This window comes from Poecile atricapillus, chromosome 3 (genome assembly GCF_030490865.1).
Source record: "Poecile atricapillus isolate bPoeAtr1 chromosome 3, bPoeAtr1.hap1, whole genome shotgun sequence".
Lineage (NCBI taxonomy): Eukaryota > Metazoa > Chordata > Aves > Passeriformes > Paridae > Poecile > Poecile atricapillus.
The window spans coordinates 4,143,116-4,165,510 of NC_081251.1; the positions used below are offsets into that span (position 1 = coordinate 4,143,116).

General features: G+C 43.3%; 1 protein-coding gene across 5 annotated transcripts in view; it reads left to right on the forward strand.

Annotated features, from left to right (window-relative positions):
• PKHD1 (PKHD1 ciliary IPT domain containing fibrocystin/polyductin) overlaps nucleotides 1–22,395 on the forward strand; it is a 237,704-nt gene that overhangs the window by 62,788 nt on the left and 152,521 nt on the right. For all 5 annotated transcript variants that reach the window (XM_058835020.1, XM_058835023.1, XM_058835022.1 and 2 more), the window contains exon 36: nucleotides 14,839–14,989. In XM_058835020.1, coding sequence (XP_058691003.1) covers nucleotides 14,839–14,989 — 151 coding nt within the window. The remainder of the gene's footprint in view (nucleotides 1–14,838; nucleotides 14,990–22,395) is intronic.

The window sequence follows — 22,395 nt, forward strand, 5'->3', positions numbered from 1 at the left end:
AAGAAGTGAGAAGTGTGTGGGAGGGGAACACAGTTATGTTTTACTTCTTTGAAAAAAAAAATAAAAATCAATCTTGAGGATAAAAAAGTCTGAAAATTTGGTCCTGTAGCAAACCGCTGGTAGTGATGGAGAGAAAATCATCTTGTGTCATGATTTCTTCTGTGCACAGAGTTTAGAGTGAGGAATAGAAAAAGGACAAATAATATTTGTTGTTTAGGGTTTTTTTAAAGGTTTTTTTTTTTTTTCCCCCTGGTTTTGTTACTGTTTGTGCTATCACAACGTTTAGCATAGACTGAAAATGTGATCTAGGTGTACAACTAGAGGAAAAACAAATTTAAAGTAGGAAGATTTCAGTTCAGAGAGTGTTTGTTAATATCTTAAATAATTGCTGGAGCAGGAGGGAAAACCAGAGCTCTTTGCCGCAATGAATCTACTCGAGGCTTCCCCCTGACTCTAAGGAAAGGGTTAATTTGATGTGGTTGCCAGTAAAAGCAAGCTGTTTTCATGATGAGCCTCTAATAGCCGGGTGATAGACTGGCTTAACAACTGCTCCCTAATGCTGGGTACCACCCCCTGATTGGCAGCTCCCTAAGTGGAAGCCCCTCGTGTCCAATCTGTCCTCCTGAATTGCTGCAGAGCAAAGGACTTCATTAAGGGATCGTAAGGGGACCTCGTAAAAATCAGCAAATAATTACCCTGTGGAGGAGAGGAGGGGACTGAGAGCTCTGTGGTCCCCGTGAAGAAAAGCAGACGTGCCAGGGCAGGGAAGCGTCAGGTGAAGTGGGTGCTATAAACACCCCCGAACGCTGGGTCTTCTCAATAAAGCTCAGTTTAGCCCCATTTATGACTTTAACAAAATATTCCCAGTCAGCTCGCTGGGTGGTGGAGGGCTGGGAGCTGTTAGCCCATATTCAGCTAAATTTCAAATGTCAGTGCTCGTTAGGGGTGATTTTAGCCAAAGACAGTTTGAGAGGAGCTGGGTAAATTTGGACTTCCTCAAATAAAATTGAGGAAAGAGATTGCTGTTTTGCTTGTTGATTTATTTTCCTGCTTTCACACATCTTCTCTGGCTCTGGGATTCTGAGCAAGGGTCAGGCTCAGCTTCACCCACTTAGGGGCTACAGTGCTCCCTCTTCCACACACACTCTCTTGCTCTTTCATTCTCTAATTCACCTTTATTTGCAGTTTTTCCTCCTGCCTTCACCCGTGTTTGGTGAGCAGAAGATGTGATTTTTGCTTTCAGTGTTGAGGGGAGCTTTTCCCTGAGCTCACCAGCAAACCCAGGAGGGCAGGCACAGCGAGCAGGCACGGTGAGGCAGCACAGACCATTCTGTGGTAGATTTAGGTAAGATATCTGGGAGAAATCCTTCCCTGTGTGGGTGGGAAGACCCTGGCACAGGTTACTAGAGAAACTTTGGCCATCCCTTGAAGTGTTCAACACCAGATTGAACGGGACTTGGGGCAACCTGGTCTAGTGGAAGGTGTCCCTTCCTCTGCCAGAGAGTTAGATCTAAATGGTCTTTAAGGTCCTTTCTTGCCCAAACCAGTCTGTGATTGCGTGGTTCTCTGAAATGAATTGGTTCAGAAGAAGTTGGACAGCCAGTGTTGTTCTGCAGTGACTTTTTGGGAGCCCTATTGGGGTGAGTCACAGGATGGAGCCACTGAGCTAAAAAAATGTGCCTTCAAAGCTGAGATGGCCGAGACAGTGTTGCAGAAATTGAGTTTTTTCCATGCTGAAAGAACTGAAGATGCTGGTCACTGGCGTGGCCCCAAAGCAATGCTCAATTTCAGGTCTGGAAGAGGGAGTTTCTGGGTGGTCAGGTACATGAAGGATTTGAATACAGGTATCATGGGTAACAATTCTGGGTGAGTTTCTCCAGGTGGTGATGGCTGGCATCTCCACTTTTACCTTCATCCCCTTTTGTGTGTGTGCACTAGGAGGGTACCCAACTCTCTCCAAAACCTTCATCCTTGGAATATTACTCAGCACACATCTGCATCCTTTAGCACTTGAATAAATTCAGATACTGGGGTCAGGATGTGCCAGCAGGATCCTTGGGTAGAAGGACCCTGGGTTTTACATCCTGCCAAATGATTAACAGGCAGACAAGCGTGTGTGTGGGGGGCAGAGAGTGAAGGCCATGGAGTGTTTATTGCAGGGGATCTGCATCCCCAACAAAGATGAGCTGTTACAGCCATGTTACAGACAGAGGGATGTCTTTAGAGCTCAAACAGCAGCAGTTTGTGCTTTCAGCTCAAAGGCTTCTCAGTTCAGAGGGCAGTGTGTTGGTGGAGAGGTTCTCTCTCATGATAGGCTCTCATCTTGTCTGATTTGAATGAGGCTTGGGCTAAAATCTCCTGAAATGACAAGAGTGGTTACTGTCCCATGGCATGTGTGATGCTCTCTTCAGTGGAGGCATTGTCATTCAGGGCAAGTGGCTCAAAGTGCACTAAATTAACTTCAGCTGCCTTCTGGCTTCTGTTGTGGGGCTGTCTGCACCCCTGAAATCATCTATCATGTGCCACTGTGAGCTCAAACTGCTGAAAAAAGTTAAAATTAAGTAGATGGAAACGCTGTTCCGTCGAGAATCAGTTGTAATTTTCGCTACATAAAATAAATGCATTAAAGTATACATATCTGCTGCAGACATGTTCTCATTTTGAAGGTGTCTCGTGTTGGGAATGTTCTCCCCTCTTTGTGCAGATCCTTGCACAGTAGGGTGGGAGGCTTTATGTGGATTTATCACAGTTTAAGAGACACCCCTGACTGCAGGAAAATGGCATGGATGTTCCCAGTGTTCTAAACGCCACTCAGTGCTCAGATTCCCATTAGGAACTGGCAAATTCAGCTTGGAGTGACAGGGCAAAGGCGGCCTTTGCTGGGGTGTGACATCTTCCTTGCCCCCATAACCCGGTGACACCCTGTTGCTTCTGTGACCTGTGTGAGCCCCATCTTCACCTTTTTACCTTTGTGGCAGATAAGTGTTTTTGATGATGACAATAAAGATACCACGAAGCATTTTTATTCTTGGTTGCCCCATCTGGGCTGCACGCTTGATGCGAAGGGCCGGCGTTCCAGTCAGATTGCGCTATCAGATGGAGCTGGCTCTATTTCCTGCATAATTCTTCCTGGCTGTACCACATTATGCAATTATGTTTGCATTTAAACCTGAGCACTTACCTGTAATGATGCTGTGGTTCAGCACACGATACATTAGGGCAGCAGATAATGCACACAGATAGGCTGAGGGCAGCATGTCGTCGGTGTGCTAAAGCTGAGCAGGACACTGGGTTTGGAAGAGGGCTCTGAAAGCTCACAGCTTGGGAGGAGCTGCTCCAAAAGTTCACATTACTGAAATATCAGCTGTGCAGGGTGAGATTCCCCACCTGAGGGGCAGGTGCAGGATTGTCCCCGCTGCAGAAGTCAGATGCCAGCACGAGACACTGCTGCTCACTTCTCCAGGAGCAGGACAGTCTTGGTGGCTGCTGGGAGTCCCAAATGCTGCATCCCTGTAGCACTGCCTGAGAGGAAATGATTCTTTCAAGACTTAAAGGGGGCTTAGAGGAAGGCTGGAGAGGGACTTTTCACAAAGGCATGGAGTAATAGGACAAGGGTTAATTACACCTGCGCCTTAAGATAAAAATATTTTTAGATCAAATACTGTGAATAAATTCTTCACTAAAGGGTGATGAGGCACAGGTTTCCCAGAGTATCTGTTGATGCCCAGCCCCTGGAAGTGACCAAGGCCAGGTTGGATGGGGCTTGGAGCAACCTGGGATAGTGGAAAGTGTCTCTACCCATGGCAAGGGGTGGAAGAGGATGCATTTCAAGAACCCTTCCAACCCAAACCATTCCCATTCTGCGATGCTTCTTAGAGAAGTGACTGTGCCTCTCCTGCTGGCCAAGCCCTTTACACCTCATTCCCCCTGCAATTATCCCTGTGATGCAGTGATAATTATGAATGCTGCTGCTCTGCATCAGATCCTACCCCGGGTAGGTGGTTGTGCCACTCATAATCAGTTTGGCTGAGGAGATGTGGATGCAATAAAGGCAGCATCAGTCTCTGTCCTTGGATTGTGTGGCTTTGCTGTCTGATTGCTGTATTTAATGCATAGGACAGACCAAGCTGTAGCCTACACACACAGAGTTTGCCCTCTTCCAAGCACATTTCAGTCTTTGCCTGGGAAATCCCTGCAAGCCAGGTTTGCAGTGGAGATGGTTTGTGGAGCAGCTCACCTGTGTTCCCTATGCTTCCATGGGAGCTGTGGGAAAGTCAGGGGCTGGATCCCACACCGGTGCTCTGACCTTCACAGCTGACCTGGGACTCTTGCAAGGGGCTCTGAAGCACAAGAAGTTCCACCTCAGGTTGAGGAAGAACTTCTTTACACTGAGGGTGGCAGAGCACTGGAACAGCTGCTCAGGGAGGGTGTGGAGTTCCCTCTCTGGAGACATTCCAAACCCACCTGGAGGTGTTCCTGTGTCACCTGCTCTGGGTGACCCTGCCTTGGCAGGGGTAGGACTAGACGATCTCCAGAGGTCCCTTCCATCCCAAACTGCTCTGTGATTCTGTTTATCTTCCTGCCTGATAAAAAAATAACCATCATCAGCTCTCTCTGGCACTGTTGGGGTGGATGAGCCTCACTCCTCCCACCCCATTTACTATAGCACCCATTCAGAAATCCTGCTCGCTGACACATAAGGACATAATCTGGTTACTTTTCCTGCAGGTGGACGGCAAATTGTTGAGCTAATCTTTGCATTTGCAATATTTGCTCTCAGATTAGTTAGTGTAACTCAAGATCATTCAATTGGGAGACAATATTTGCACAGTTCAAAGGCTGCCACTGTCACCAGGCTTGGTTATCCTGCTTGTGTAAACAACTTGATGCTGTAATTTTCTCATTACCATTAAATTGCTGGTTTTAATTTGTCTCAGAAGCCTCTGTACTTTGTGAAATGGCTGGTTTACAGAGATGTGTAAATTATGTGTGCCCTCTAACAGTTCTCTGGAAAAGAAAACTAGTCCTGCTGTATCTAAACTGGAAGGTTGCACTGAATTCCTTAATGTGTTTACACTCACAGGATTTTCAGCAAGTTGGGCTTAAAACTCTGCACTAGGATAATTTCCACTGCAGTAAATAATCTGTCTCTGAATATCATGCTGTAAATGAACTTTGGGAAGGAGTTACCAGGCAGAAAATACACATTCCATGAAACAAAGCTCTTCATGTGCTCCAAGACAGCACCTCTGCTTCCCGGGGTGTTTTCTTTAATATTTGAAACTGAGATTTCTGATTTTAGGCTCATCTTCCCACAATGACCCTGAGAGACCCAAGAACAACACTTTGGTCCTTGTGTGAGTGTGGCAAAGTGACCTTCCCGGATGTCTCATGGTTTGTTTAATTATGGAGTGGATTGATGGTTCATATCCCTCCATTACCTGGTATTTTACATGAAGTTTGGGTGAGTTTTGTTGCCTGTGTGTGCAAAGATGGCTCATCTATACCTGGGACAAGCCCCCCTGACAACAGTGATGCCTTTTCAGTACCCGCCCTATAAAAGCACCATTAGATTTAACTAATCCTCCGTGTCCTTAATTAAATACTTCTGGAGCAAGGAGCCTTTCCTTCTGTGCTTCAGAATTGCAGTGATTACTCCCCTGCTGAATATACCTTTTTTTTTTTTTTCTTGTGGTTGTTTTCTAAGTGGCTTTGCTGGGGTTTTTTTGAGTTATTTATTTTTTTTTAAGCAGGAATTAAGCTGTTTCTCATGCCATTGTCCAGTTACAGACTGGCTTGAGACTGACTTTTGCCATGGCCTTTGACCTCCAAAACTGGCCAGTCATTTTTTTCCTGAACTAATCAGCTCGATGAACTATTTACAGTTGGCTTTTGGGTCTTCTCACTGCTTCTGCAGCTGCCCCTGTCTGAGTAATTAATGATGCTGTGGCTTGTTTATGGTCTTGAGTTACTAATGCTCTTGGCTGCAAATGTATTTTTACCTCTGGGACGTGCCAGTTTCCTGGTTCTAGTCCCACCTCACCAGCCCAGGTCAATTTTTTGTGTGTAAACAGATTTATCCTCTAATAGTTTGGTAGAGACTAGAGTCATCCATCAGTCCCATAGAGAAAATGCCCAGCCAGATTCTTCCCTTCTTGTGCCTGTGTGACTCAACAGAAGTCAGAAAGATTTCTGCAGGACAGCTAAAATTAAATAAGAAAAAGGGAAAAATACTCCTTTCTTTTTAACTAGGGATACAAGCTAAGTCTCAGTTAGAAATAAAGATATTGGACAGTGCATCGCATGTCCAGCCACGAACCCAGCCCTGATCCTTGCTGCTTCAACGCTTTTGGGAGTAATTGAAGAGGGGCTTGGTGGGATAATCCCACCTGCATTTTAAAGCTGGAAGAGTGAGTAATGAGAAGTTACACAGCAGCAGATGATGCAGATTGTGATAAAAATATCACCTTGTAGCCTTGGAAATGGTTTGTTGGGTTGTGTTCCTGGCTTGTTTTGTCCCAGGCAGAAACACACGACTGTCTCTGTTCCAGTCTCTCCACACAAGTATATTCAGAATTGTTCTGCTCGTTTCCATCCTTGGTTTATTCATAGCTACAGTTCCCTCCAGTCTTCCTGGGGATAATGTTATCTTTTGTCATAAATGATTAATTTTTTTCACAGTGTATAGTTCTCTATATACCTTGCCTTCTCCTGCTTTTGTTTCTGTTGAATTTGTTGGTTTTGTTTATTTGTTTTTGTTCTGGGGGGTTGTTATTTATTTGTTTGTTTGTTTTTTGAGTGTGTCTAAGGCTACTTCCTTAGTGATTTGTGAGCTGAGCACCACAATTTCTGCAGTTTTTGGAAACATTTATTTCAGAAACCAGAATAAGATAGTCCCATTGTCTCTCTACATTTGTTGCCCAGTTTAGTTACCAGTGTCTGATCATGTTACCCAGGGATGGGTTTTTGGGGTGTCCTGAGCAGGGCCAGAAATTGTACTCAGTGATCTTTGTGGGACCCTTCCAACTCTGGATATTCCATGCTTCTATGAAATAGAAGTGATAAAGTTGAATGTGATGCTTTCATTGAGAGGATGAGAGATTTTTAATTTCAAACTTTTCCAGGGGTTCTCCTTTCTCTCTTACTTTCTTCTCCTTCACATCCAGCTTGGAAATGCCTCAATCAGTGACAAATTTGGAACACTGAAGTGATGTGCACATTAATAAAAGTCTTTTATGCTGCTGCTGAGCACATTTTAGGATCTACTAGACTACTTTGGCACTCTGATTTCCTAAGAAACTCAGTACAGGCTACTTAAATATTTGAAGACAGCTTCTCTGGAATTGCTGGATGGTCAGGAGAAACCCTACAAATAATGACAATTCTTAATCTCTGGTTTGTCTTAATTTTTATTTATTTATTTATTTATTATTTTTTTTTAATTGGCTTTTTTTTAATGGAGGCGAGTCAGGGTTTGCCTAAAGAAGTGTTCCCAGTGTGCTGGTTTGCAGCTCTTTCCTGGTTGGTGTTTGCACCTGTAATGAGCATTAGGTGATACCTTCTGTCCTGAGACTTCTTGAAGAATCCTTGGGAAATTCAGCCTTAAAAATCATAGAATAATTTTCCATTAGAAAAGATCTCCAAGATCATCAGGTCCAACCATTCCCCCAGCACTGCCAGCTCCAGCACTAAGCCATGCCCCCAAGTGTCACATCTTTGTGTTTTTGAACACTTCCAGGGATGATCCCACCACTTCCCTGATCAGCCTGTTCCTTGATCAGCTTCAGTCTGGCCATTCATTGATTTCATAGCACAGACACTTAAATTCTACTAATTTCTTTCTGGAAGTCAAAATTCATATATATTGTCTAAAAAATGAGGCATTGTGCTTTTCTCTTAGTAGAGAGAATTCTTTTATTTTTTTTTTTTTTTTTAATTTTTTTTTGCTGCTTTACAGTTGTTTTTTCACAGCACAAGGTATTTTCTGTCCTTTTTTGGGATGGCCCCATTCCATCTTTCCCACAAAGCTGTATATATGCCTTCATTCTCTCAGTGAGAAAAATCCTTATACACTGCAGGGAGTGAAAAGACAGTTGCAAAAGTGCTCTGGTTTTGGTTTATACAGTAAAAGCACTTTTACACTGAGTGGTGCAGTGCAGGCAGGAGGCTGCTCTTAACGAACAGGATGAATGAGAATGCTGTAATTGTCTTGGGGATGCTGTTACACAGAGGAAGACCTCCCCATGCCAATTGAAATTCCATAGCTTTACAGTTGTGGTGAGTATATTTCAGTTACTTTGGCAAAGGGTTAGAGGTGTGAAAAGCAGGAGAGGCAGGGAATGATGCCAAGAGACAGGTTCAGCTTCTCTGGGCACTGGGCAGCATTTTGCTTGTTAATTCTACTGACTGTAGCAAATAACTTGCATTTGCATCCCTTTCAAGTATGTGTAGGAGGGAGGAGCCTGCACCAATTTGTCTGGTTTAATTATAGATGTTCTACCCACCTTCCTAATTGCTCCTTCATTAAGAAGTAGCTTGTTTCTTTTTTTCCCTAGGAGCTAAAGATAATCAACTTTTGTTTGTTTCTGTAAATATTTTTTTTCTGCCCTTGAGGAGATAATTATTTCTATTGTTGCATGAAGATGGTGGCCAATACAGGAGGAATAATTAGAGCAGATGGCTGAAAATACTTCCCTTGTAAAAGACATCTAGTATAATAAAATACCTCCCTTCCTCTTTTGTCTCCTCCAAATGTATGTTTTTCTTCCCTTCAGGTGGATGGGAGTTGGGTGAGGGGGCGTAAATCTTTTCATGATGTATTAAACTGAGGAGCTGCTAAGAGTTCACAGCCTGGAAAGTGAGCTCCCCTGTATCCATCACTGAAATTAAAGTGTTTTCAAATGTGGTGTGGAGTCCTGGGTCTGTGGCGTGGGGAAATCTGCGCTGCACTCCATCACTTGGAATGTTAACCTTGTCTCTCGGTGGTGACTGAGGACAGGAACACTTGCTCTCTGTACTCGCTGGTTAAATGGCAATCTGTCAGCTCCAAGGAAAGGCTGCTCTCGTGGGTGTCAATCTCTGCTGCGTGGGCAGCACTCCAAACCTTTGTTCATTCATGGATGTGCTCGCTGGGACAGGGGAAACTTCCTCCTGCTAAGGATTGAAGGAACCACACTGTGCTCCCTGTCCACACTGTGCTCCCTGTCCACACTGTGCTCCCTGTCCCATCAGCTGGGTCTGGGGGAAAGGATAAAACTGGGGGTGGGAAAAACCTCCTGCCTTCGGGTTTCTCCCCCTGGCCATGTCACAGGTAACCCTCAGCTGGAACCCACAATCATGGGATGGTTTGGGTTGGGAGTGACATCAAAGAATATATTCTTTCAAAACCCTTTCCAAGGGCAGGGACACCTCCCACTATCCCAGGTTGCTCCGAGCCCTGTCCAGCCTGGCCTTGGACACTTCCAGGGATGGGACAGCCACAGCTCCTCTAGGAAACCTGAGCCAGGGCTTCACAGTAAAGAATTTCTCCTTAAAATCTAGGGAAGAAGGGAGAATAGTGAGCACAGCAGGAAGCAGGGTCTGTGTTTAACCACCTCTCACTGCTTCTTGGTTTTAAAATTTATTTTCTAATGAGAGGATGAAAGCTCTTATCTTTGTGCCTGTACTTGCTGTTGCAGTCTTTTTTTTTGGGACTGTACTCTAAATAAATCCCACTTAACTAGAGAAATTGTTATCTCAAAGTATGATCAAATGATCTATTGTGTGTCTAAACAGGAATTTCTCAACTCTTTAAAGCCCAAATCCTGCATTTTGGTATCCTTCCCGTTTGTGAATTGTTTACCAGCCTGGGTGGAAATGCAAGTTTTTCACTGTTATTTATTCAGTGGTTGCAGTCACTGCTGCTGTTTCTGAGCCCTGGTAGTCACAGGCACAAGCTGACAAACTGATCCTGAAATTGTGTCCCCAAAGTCTGACAGAAAGGCAGTGCCAGTCTGGCTGACAACAGCAGCATCTAAAACACATAAAATGGAAAGAAATCTGCCTGGGAAAAAAAAAAAAAAAGAAGGTTTAGTAGGCAGGAAAGGGGGTGAGGTGCTGAATTTCAAAGAGATTGTGTGTCTTTTATTGTATGCTATAAAAATGTTATTTTACTGTTACATAATTCATTAATTAATTTGAAGATACAATTGGGAAGGAGTTGATGCCCCCCAAAATTAACCTGTGTTATAACAAGCTATGGGCCTGGTACACAAGGTTTGGGCTTGATGTGAGTTGTGCACAGAATCCCAGAATATTCTGAGTTGGAAGGCACCCAAAAGAATCATTGAGTGCAACTCCTGGCCCTCACAGGACACCCCAAAAATCCCATCATGTGCCTGAGAGCTTTGTCCAAATGCTTTTGAACGTGGGGCTCTCACCTGGGGTGCCTGTTCCAGTGCCCAAATTCCCTCTGGAATAACAAACCTTTCCCTAGCGAATAAAATTTGCTGTGTGCATGACACTTTCCAAATGGATGTCAGAGCTGGAAATCACTTGCAGGACTCTATTCATTGAATTTTCAGGTCAGATCCCTTCCCAGCTCCTTCTGCTCTTTGGTGCCCCAGGAAAAACAACTGGGGTTTCTTAGGGATTCCCAGTACTTGTGATTTCCCACCCACAGGAGGTTTCTGCCCCTGTTTTGCAGGTCTGGCTCCCTACTGGGTTAATGCTGTTTGCTGTGCTGGATTCAAAATGTGAAATGTTGCCAGTGTGGGTTTCCTATGGATATATGATGTGAGGGCACATCCTGCAACAGACTGGGAGATGATTTTACATGTTCAGTTCAGGTTATAGTTGTTTATTTAACTCAATACCTTGTATAAAATGTACAACCAGAAGAGACTCATGCTCCAATTTATCAGTTGATTGTCACAAACCTTTCAGGATTGCAGCATCTTTGTTGTCTTGCCTCTCCTGTTAAAGCTCATTGAAACTGGCCACGTTCAAGTGTGAGTTCTGACAGTGACACAGATGGCTGCAGAGATGTTATGGTCTCATAAGCTCTGTTTCCTCCAAATCATCTTTCCAGCTCTGGTACACGCTGAAGCCAGAGCGTGGAGCTGCCATCTCACTGCAGCAGCTGCTGCCAGCCAGCTTCAGCTTCACAGCTCAGGGCTTGGTTTATGCCAGCTCCTCTCTCTCCCAGCCTGACTTTCCAGCTCCCTGCCATTCCTCCTGAAGCTGGAAAAAGCACAGGAGGAAAATGCCCAGCACCAGTGGCTGAGACACAGCTTTCCTTGGCTCTGCAGGTTCCTTCTGGTTCATCCAACAAGCACACGTGGGGTGGGCACTCAGCCACCACCCTGGCAGCTGCTGCTGCTGCTGCTCTTCAGGCTTACTGAGAAGTATTTCAATTAAACTCCAGAGGTCAAATCCAGGGTGACAGGTAGGGAAAAAATGAGAAAAAGGAAGAGTTTTGCTTGTCTGAAAAGGACTAGTGAGAGGGATGTTGTGGCACTGTCACCCACCCTGTGTAATCAGAGATGTGCAATTAGTTTGTGTATTAGTTCATGTCATTCTACCATGGGCTGCTTAAATGGAACTGGATATAAACACCACCACCCTTCAGCGAAGGAACTTAAGAATCCTGTTGCAGATGGAGTTTGCACAGTACTTTTCTCCCAGAAATCAGGGAGGATAATCATATGGGATTCACTAAGTCGAGGAAAATCGTACTGGTGATTCAGGGCAGGTGTCCCTTTCACAAAACTTGCATTAGACCACACCCTGTTCTCTCAAAGATCCGAAGGAGGTGCTCTTTCATCTTCAGGAAGGTGCAGGACTGCAAGAGGAGAGTCACAACAAAATTGTTTGTTGTCTTTCCTCAATCCCTACAGAGCTGCCTTCCCTCCAACCCCGCAGTACATTCCTCTCTGCTGCGGTAATTTAAACTATGTTCCTTTAGCAAACCTCCTTTTCTCCTCCTAAAACAGATTTTTTGGATTTATTCTCCCTGTGGTAATGCAAAGATAGTACAAGTGATTATAAACAGCTCTTGGTCTTGTGGTATTAGCTAATTAAATAATTAATTTTATTTATAAATTTATTTATAAAGAAGAAGTACAAATCAGAAATCACTTTAAAGGCACACAGGCAGGTGGTGCTCATGACGGTGCACTAAGCCAGGCATTTTGTTACTGGAAACTTTTAGGTATGGACTGTGTGGAAAACCAGAGAATTTTATGACCATGATTAACAGATTTTCTCCCTCTGTGAGGGTGCTGAGGCCCTGGCACAGGGTGCCCAGAGAAGCTGTGGCTGCCCCTGGATCCCTGCAAGTGTCCAAGGCCAGGCTGGATGGGGCTTGGAGCAGCCTGGGATAGTGGGAGGTGTCCCTGCCCATGGCAGGAGGGTGGAATGAGGTGATCTTTAACTTCTAACCCAAACCATTCTGTGATTCTGTGACTCCACTGTCACAGATGAACACTGAGATTTTTGTGCCAGGTGGTTTTGGTAGAGCTGAACAGATATTGAGTCCTCTAAGAGCTGACAGCACCAATCAAGCTCAAACACTGACACTAGATAGAGAGAAGCTTAAATTGAGAGCTAGAGTGTTTTCCAGTTAGAAATCCTTATTTACCATCTTAAAAGAAAAACAAAAAGGTCAAATTCAGACGAGGAATTTATTCTTCTTAACTCTTGCAGGGCTTCTATCAACAGCTCACTAAGTGCTAGCAAGGTCTGGTACATTCCTTACAGCCTCGCTTGCCCATTAGAGGTACTGGGAAGGCTCTAAGTGATTTCAGAGGGTCAGAGTGACTCAAAGGCATTCAGCAAACCTCCTTAACCAAATGCTCCTCTGGATCCCACCGTTTCACAGCTGCTTCCCCCAGTGCTGTGCTGGTGGCATTGGCAGCATTTGTGCCAGACAGGAATTTATGGAATTTGTAATTTTATGCTACAGTTGGCTTGATAAGCAGTGTATGCAGTTTTCTATGAACTGTACCCTCCTCTGAGATAAAAACAAGTTTAATTAGCTGTTTTTCAGTGGATCTGTTGTATATTTTATACAACCTGCTTCATAGCATTGTCAATGAAGATTCACAGCCTCTCTGGGAAGATAGTGGGTAAAGGCATCTATCCTTTCAGCTGGAAATTTGTCTTAAATCTCTGAAATCTATCTATCTATCTATCTATCTATCTATCTATCTATCTATCTATCTATCTATCTATCTATCTATCTGTTTACAACTAATGAATATTAAACTTGTCCCACTACACTTAGCAACTATGTAATAATTTTACTTTTTTGATGATGAAGTGATTCACTTCCTCTGACACCAGAGTTTTAACTCCCAAGAATTTTTCACTGCCTGTGTGTTAATTCAGTCCCAGGCTTCAGTCTGAACTGAACCAAGTTAATTCCCTTTGTAGAGAAATCATAGAATGGATGTAGAAAATCCCAGCATCCAGCCAGAGTGGATATCAACCAGTTGTTTCATTTATCCTAGGAACCATCACTCATTCCCTGGTGTAAATAATTTGAATTGTACAATGACAGAGTGGTTTGGGTTGGAAAGACCTTAAAGCTCATCTGAAGGTCCATGGGCAGGGACACCTTCCACTGGACCAGGTGGCTCAGGTGCAGAGCGATGGGAAATACTCTATAAAACATCAGGCACATAAAACTAAACCTGAGAACAGCACAGTAAAAGAGAACAACGATCATAACACTCCCATTATTGACTCACCTCAACTGCAGCTCCCTAGCAAAAGCTTTAATGCACTCTATGTGCTCTGCTTGAAAATGGAGTAACTCTGTTTTCTTTTGTCTTGAGGTTTTTCTTTCCACTGCTGTTTTGGATTAGCACAGCCCAGTGAGGACCACAAACATTTCCATGTCTGGTTCCCCCCTCAACCTCAGATAGATTGAGGATGTTCTTGCTGGTTCACATATGAGACCAAATAATATATTTTGGATTTCTATATCCACACTTGTGCACAATTGTCCAGGCAAAAATATTCACACCTTCTTCAAGAAATTCACCCTCAGGGCCCTAAACAACCTGGTCTAGTGGGAGGTGTCACTGCCCATGGCAGGGGGATGAAATGAAACAGTTCCAACACAAACAATTTTGTGATTCTGTAAAACCTTCACTACAAAGTACGTGCTTGAAGTTTAGAGGTGAGGAGGAACCTTTAAACTCTGGCATCATTTTGCTGTTGCACGTCATGAGTCAGTCTAATAGAAGTTTCCAAGTTATTCAGGGCTTTATTTGGAATTGCTGTGTTCACCCTCAAAGAAGAGGCAATAATAACACCAGATAAGCTGAGGAAGCTAAAAGGTATTTGAGAGAAGGAATGTCTGTCTAAATGAGGATGAGCGGCAGGAAAGCCCTTGGAAAAAAAACAACCAAAAAACCCCTCTAAAGCAAAATACTGCCCATCCAGCAGGATGTTTTAATTCTAAGCTCTTCAGGCTATTTTCTATGACATTGCCAGGAAACAGCAGCGCAGTTCTGCTTCTCGGGAGGCAGAGAGAGACACACGCCAGGAAACCTGGGGTCGCTCTGCAGCCAGACCTGCAGCAAATCCCCAGACCAGAACGAGACAAGGGGCAACCCCCAAAGTGTAACAGGCACCCCTGAAGGCCAGGAGCCTCTCCAATGCCAATATCCTTCTGTTCCTTTGCCTTACACAGGGTCCCTGTGGAAATCAGATTGCCCAGAGCACAGCGGAGGAGACGCCAGTGCCACGCTGGACACCTCACTGGCATCTCCGCTGTGCTCTGAGATACCTGGGCTCTTGAAAGGTGGGAAAGGGAGAGCTTTGAACTTCTCTGGATCTTTCTCTTCCCAGCTTGCCCTCCAGTTCTGTGGCCGGTGGGACGAGGACTCCAGCTGGCCTGCTGGCCACCAGCCGCGAGATGGCGATAACGTCACGATAGAAGAAGGTCGGACCCTGCTCTTGGGGACCACCACGAGCATCCTCAACCTGCTGCAACTCAAAGGTCTGCAGGAGGGGGGGTTCGGTGCTCTTCCTCCTCCAGGGATGGGGCTTTTCATGGCTCTGATCTCTCCTTCCGTTCCCCAGCTCCAGCATCACAGGAGACACCTGGTTGTGCAGGCTGAGCCTGCTCTCAGCAGATGCAAGGGGGCAGTGATGTGGGACAGGGCAAGAATTGAAAGATTCTGTGTGTGGAAGGAATTGTTTATGCGGTTTGAGGCATAATGAAAACATAAGCAAAAAGACCTTTTTTTTCTTTTTTTTTTTCTTTTTTCTTTCCCCAACCTATAAAAATTGCTGCTGTCCTGAGCAGTGTTCAGTGATAATGGCATCACTAGTAACCAAAATCTGCTCTGTTCTGTTTGGCGTCTTTGGGGCAGGTGTGTCACAAACACCCTTACAAAATTATTGACATCATAGAATTTCAGGTCACAACTATCAAATGCAATAAATAATCCCAAATCCTAGAGCACAGCTGGTGGGCAGTAAGTAAAAAATTGAGCACAGTTTTGGTGGGAAACCCTGGATTTGCTGGGTTTATGTACCCGTACATAGACCCAGAATAAGAGTGAGACACACACATCTCTGTGGGTGAGAGTTCAAAGTAAGAATTTAAAGGACTTGTAATTTCATGCCAGAAATCTTTCCCCTTGGAATTTAGGTCTTGATAGTGGAAACTGCTGTATGCATGCCTGGTATTGAGGGAATGAGTTGTGCTGGTGAAGCTGCTTGCTCAAAGTTAAGCCACCACTGAAATAGAGCTCAAAAAATGAAATCAGGATATTTCATATGTTTAAAGACCAGGATTGTTGCTGGTAAAATTGCTTTCATACTAAAATGATATTAAAGGTAGTAGTTTTTCATTGAGATGATGGTAAAACTCATGCATTTGACAATTATATTTTATTTTAAATTTGAATGGTAATTCGATAAAGAAAAAAGTTTGCAAGTTTATCCCTATCATGAGAACATTTCCAGAAATGATTGAACTTGCTCAGTCTAGGCTCAGAGTTTTTCAAGAATTGCTACATCAGACATCATTCCTATTTAAAAACAAGATTAAAAATCAACTGTGATTAAAAAAGGTGAAACTCTTTGGTACAATTTTTTTCCCCAGTGAAAATTCTAAATCTGTGATTCAAGAGTCTTTTTAATCTCATTGTGATTATGCCATACTTTAGAGGAAACAAGTCAGAACACCAGATTTCTTTTGGCTGCAAATCTGGATGAAGATTTTGGAACTCATTTGCTGACTTTGTGAAGAACTGGGGCAAAATATTGGAGCAGGAACCCTCTGAACTTTGGACCTATTCAAAGGCTCATTTGATCTATGAGTCAGCCCTCATGAAGCTACCGGAGCTCTGATTGAATTTCATGAAGTCTGGAGTAGTATCTTTATGGCTTTGGCTCATCTGACATTCAAATCATTCCTCCTCTTTATTGTGTTTTCCAAGAAGCCTGGTTTATGATGTCAATTCAGTTAGAAAAGCAGCATTAGAATATTCTAGATGTGATTATGTTCTCCATTGTTACATGCCAAACAGAGGGACAAAACATTTTAGAATTATAACCTGCAGGAATTTTTTATCTGAGCTTTGTGAAGTTGCCTGTTGCATCCACCAGCACTACCACAGGTTCTCTGGCTGTGTAACCTTGGTTAGTTTTGGAATCAAGACATGCAGAGATCTACTTTGAAATGAGGCTGAGATTTATCTTCCCTTCCCCTTTTTTAAGCTGTCCTGCTCAGGGGAGTTGTTTAGGCTCCTGTATTGATAGAAACACACATCAACAAAGACCTGTTCATCTCAGGAATAACAGACACCCAACTCAAACAGAATCACAGGTGATCCCTCAGAGCAGTAGCTACCAACTCCATGAGCACATCAAATAATCCACTTTCCCCAGGTGCAAGATGGGCATGGCAGTAAACCCCTAACCCCTAAGGTCAGTGTAAATATCTGCTTCAATTGAAATGTCCCATTCCCATTCTACCTGGAGAGCTTTTCTTAGTTGGAGCTGGAGAATGGGATTAAATTGTAGCCTGGTCCCTTTGGCTTTCATGACTCAGCATCAGGCTGGCTGTGCACTCTAAAGCTGAAAATACAAGGTTTTGTGGATGGAAAAATGCTGTGACACCACTGAATCCACTGCTGCTACACTGCCCATGTTCTGGTGCTGTATCCAACAAACCCAACACGTTTACAGGCCCATTTCTTGAAATCCTCCCTTTTTTGAGACACCATGAGGATTTTGAATACTGCCCCTGTGTTGTCTCCTTTTGGTGATTTTAACATTGCAAGAATTACTTAAAGAGTGTTAGAACAAGGACATCAATTTCACGTTCAGCTTTAAACTGACCCTTCTTTGGTTGTATTTACAGCCCCAAACATACAGTGATTCTGGGAATGACCAGACTGTCTGGGCAGAAGATATGGAGGCCAAAAAAATAGAAAAATAGGATTAGGCAGCTGGGTTCTGCTGAGTTCCACAAGGGCTCAGCAGTTTCTCCATCCTCCTCAACAAGCAGAGCATGAACATGTGGATATCAAGAGTGGAAAGTTTAATAGCCAGGCTGTGGAGCAGCTCAGACAAGACTGATTGGGGAAGAGATACAAAGATAGACAGACTGGATAATTCTGTATGTTCAGCAGATTGCAGTTATTTTTGTAATCCCAGCATCACAAGTATGGAAATATTTATGTTAACCCAGGACAGATGGAAATTTCCTTTGCACGGGGCTTATAATGGAGGAACTTTGTGTTTGATGGGTGGATACCTCAGACATGTGTTGTTGCCTTTGAAATTATGGTGGTCTAGGGAGGTCTGGAGACAAAAAAAAAAAAAACCAAAACAAACAAAAATGTGTCTGGTCTTTCAGGTGTTCCTTGGAGATGAATTTTGGGGTGGCACTCCCAGTACACCTCAGTGGAATTGAAGATCACCACCCTCGCAGTTGCCCTTGCAAAGGCATTTTTGAGGAAGCCTTGCAGGCATAAGGGGGAAGATTGCTTTGATCTTTGCCCTGGAAAATATTCATTTTCACTTAAAGAATCATTTAGGTTGGAAAAGACCTCCAAGATCATGGAGTCCAGCCTTTGGCCAAATACCACCACGTCAAGTATAGCAGAGCAATGAGTGCCATGTGCAGTCTTCCTTTGATTCTCTGATTCTGTGAATATCTTAAGTTTCTTGTAATCCACATTTTGACTTTGGCCAGAATGGATCCTGTGAGTAAATCCAGGAGTAGGGAGAACAAAGATATTGATTTTGCTTGTTTTCTCCTCCTCTTTGATGCTATTAGCAACAAGCATCAAATATTCACTGATACACTACTTCAATAGTTGTCAAATAAACTGTGCTTCAGTTACTGCTGAGAAAGATTGGGTTTTAATTCACCTGAAAGAATGAAGAAGTGTTTCCCTGTGTTTTCTTCTCTATGGTATCAACTAATCTTTAAACTAATTTTTAAATCCCTTGTCAGTAGGCACAGTTGGAACCTGTACTTATTATGGTGTTTTCTGTGCCATTTTGATCAATCCATATGGGATATGCATTGTGATACTTTTTTTCTTTTTTTTTAAGCAGTTTCCAGTTCATATTTTCTTTTTTTAATCAGGCAGAGACATTACAATTAAAATACCGTAAAAGTGATTCTGGCAGTATTGCAATAAGCATGTTTTTTAATTAAAGAAAGAACATGGGATGTACAAATAGTACCAGCTAATGGGAAATTTCATCCAATGTATTTTTTAATTGAGATTTAAAAGGAAGAAAAGTCGGCTCTATTTCTCTTTGTCACTGCATGATATTTTCCTACATTGTTACGGTGAGGCTTCAATAATTAGTCTCAGAGCTTTAAAATCCTCTCTGTTTTAATGAAAAACTCTGAAAGGCATCAGTTCTTTATTTTTCAGTATATTTTTCTGCAGGGATCCAGTGTTATTCAGTAGAGTGCAACTCACAGATGTGGACATTCCTGGAGGAAGGGTTTTAAGGCCCTGAATTTGTAGTATATCATTTCAGATCCTCGCCCAGCTGCAAACCCTGGTTCATGTTTGGGTGTGGACTGCATTTTTCTTTTGCCATCGTGTTTCATATGGGCTTACAGGATGTACTTTGGACTCCCAGGACTCTCACTTGCCAATTAAATTGATTTGCTGCAACTCCAGCAGCTCCTGGGACCCCTGTGGGATGTTTCAGAGTGAGCAGATTTGTGGAAGCTAATCCTGGCCAGGGAAAGCCCAGGCAGCACCATCTCTTTCCTCTAATCACTCTCATGGAAGGAGGGAATCACAGAATCACAGGATGCTTTGGGTTGGAATGGACCCTAAACCTCATCCCATTTAAACCTCGTCCCTGCCATGGGCAGGGACATCCCAGGCTGCTCCAAGCCCTGTCCAGCCTGGCCTTGGACACTTCCAGGGATCCAGGGGCAGCCACAGCTTCTCTGGACACCCTGTGCCAGGGCCTCTCACCCTCACAGGGGAGAACTTCCAAATGTGCACCTAATGAATGTCTGTCACTTAGGGACTTGAAATGACTGCCCAAGGACCTTTGTTTTCATTACACTTCTGTGGGTGGTGTTTACCTGATGCCTCCACAAGGAAGGTGAAGCTGGAAGCTCCTCAGTTAGATGATGTCAGATGCGCTAGAGGACACCCTGGAGTGTCTGCACCCCACCCAGTCAGCTCTCCTTTTCCACATCCATCCAGGTGTTGCTAAGTATCTCAGAGGCCCCTTAAGAAGCTGAAGAAATAGAAAGATTTCTTTGAAGAAGATACATCTATGGCAGCACCTCCTGGGATGCTGATTGGAATTGCCTTTTACTTGTCTCCTGAGTTCTAAGGGAAGAGGCTGATCAGTTTCCAAGGGAGCACGTGCCATCTGAACAGATGGCTGTGAGTGCAGCAAGCCAAAAAACAAAGGCTTGTCAGGCTGGGGAGATGAATTTCGTCTGAGAGTAGTGAAGCAGCTGCTGATTCCTCTCCCAGGGAGGGATTAAGGCCTCCATCCAACAAAATGCTGGAATACAAGCTTAACTTTTGAGTGTGTTAGTGATGTCCTGGTGGAAACACAGAGCTAATCTGGGATCTGTACCTGGTGCTTTGAACGTGGAGGAACATTTTAAGAGAGGTGCAGGATGGATTTTGGACTCTTGATTTGAACAGCCTTTTGGATGGGGCCAATACAACAAAATTCCCCTTTGCATTTCATTCATCCATGGTCCAAGGTGCAAACAACTTTCATGGCTCGTTGGAATGTCCTGTGAGCATGTCAATAGGCTGCAGGTGACTGATCTACGAAATAATTAATTGTCTTTTCTAAAGCCCATGAACTCTATATTTTTCTTTCTGTACACAGCAAGGTTTTAGATGCTTTGGGGTTTTTTTTCCCTGTTTGGAGGCCCTACCAGGGACACCCTTGGAGCAGGAGAATGAGCAGGAAGGGGGCTGCCAGCACACGAAAGCCTTCTGGTTATACAGGGTCAAGCAAAGCTGTTCCAGCTCTGGTGGAGGCATCCTGCTGTTTGCCACTCAGGGATGCTGGCCAGGAAAAGAACTTCTGAGCCTGAGGCTGTCTGATGGGGAATTCTGTGGCTTTGTCATGTGAAACACCAAGTGAGAGCAACCTGAACCTGTGGGGCTGAGTTACTCCTGGTCATGGAGCAACCAGAGCAGATCTTCCCTGCACTGTGATGGGAAGAGGCAGCCCAGGTGAGAGGATGAGATTTCAATCTGCAAATCCCCTTCCACACAGAGGAAGTTTCCTGCTAGCTGAAGGTTATGACACAGTAGTGATATATAAGACCATTTTGTTGATACTCTTCTTCCACCTGATTATTACAAAAAAAAAAAAAAAAGTCTTGAGACTATCCAGCACTCCTCTTGTAGTTTGCTGGTTTTTCAGCTTTACATAAAGAAGTAGAATTAAATCAAATTTGAAGTGGAACTGAATATCTGAAGTTGAACTAAATATAAATATGTTACTTTTATCCCATCTCCCTAGTGAACTGTTCATTATGAAAGATATTATTATATAAGATATGCTTATATTGACAGTGAATGCAAAGCGTGGCCTCAAAAGGTGATAATAGAAAATGTCTCCATGCAAAAGGTGTACTTTGCAATGGGGACTTTGCTTCCCTCCAATTTCAGGAAATCTCTAAAACAGTCTACATCACAACCTAGAGGAAAGATAGCAACATTGCTTTTATTTATTATGAGAATATAGATTTTAGATTTTTTTTTTTAAATTTAAAATTATTTTTTTGAGAAGGGATATAAACTGTTATGTCTGCAAGTATGAATCTTCCCAATCTTCTACTTCATTGTTCTTTTTTTAAAATTTTTTTCTTATTTTTCAGAAGTGCATGATGACTCTTTTCACAGTCAATGTTTTGGATACCTTGGCTGTGGCATTACATGAGTCAGTCCAGGACACACGAAAGAGAGAATTGTTAATATATTCCCTTTCCAAATCCTTTACTTTTGAGCAGGTCCTCCACCATTTCCCAGGGACTTCAGGAGGTAAATCTCTTTTCACAAAACCAGTGGTGTTGTAATTATTATTTCAGCAGATTTAACCTCCCTCCTTATTATTAAGTTTGTTTTCTTTAATATTCCTTTTTTTTTTTTAATTATTTGGTCTGGCTGCTTCTCCCTCCTGTGGGACATGTGGAGTTGCCTTGTTGTTTTTATTCTTTCTTTTCCTCCTTTTTTTTCCCCCTTTGGTAAAGACAGATAAAGAAAGATTTCTTTTCTGTTCATGCAGAGGTGGAGGCTAATTGCTGGGTTAATTGAGAAGAATAGTGCTTCTGATGTTCTCACAAAGTATCAAATAGCCTCAACATATTTCTCCCCTCTCTCCCTCACTCCACCTAAAGAGACCCATTGAATTTGCACATTACTGTACAGAAGTGATTATGGGCTTAATTGTATTTATTTTTCTTGGTGGGGAGGCCATCATAACAGTGGTTGATTGATTTTTATAAAATCACCCTCAAGGTCATGTGTAGGACTTTGCTTTCCTGTGCAGCCATAACAAACAATTTGAGGGTCACAGCCAAAGGCTCCGTTGAGCAATATTCCTGCTTTCTGCTTTCAGAGAAGGGGTCAAGTGCAATAAAAGAAGGAAGCATAACTTTTATTTTCTTTTTTAAAAAAAGGAGAAGACAACCTTGTAAAGCAGCAGCTGTATATTTATTCTGACCCAACAAAAACCACAGAGGTGTAGAGGGACAATATGCAATTTTTTGGCCAGAAGAATTTGTAAGTTTGGCCAGAGTTTGTTTTACACATAAACTTGATAAATGGTTAAATGAGTCCTTCCTAATGCTTTCTGTTCTGAAATACGGTTCTGTGGTGCTGCTCTTCTTTTATCCTCAGCAGTTGAACTTTTCCACTGTATTTT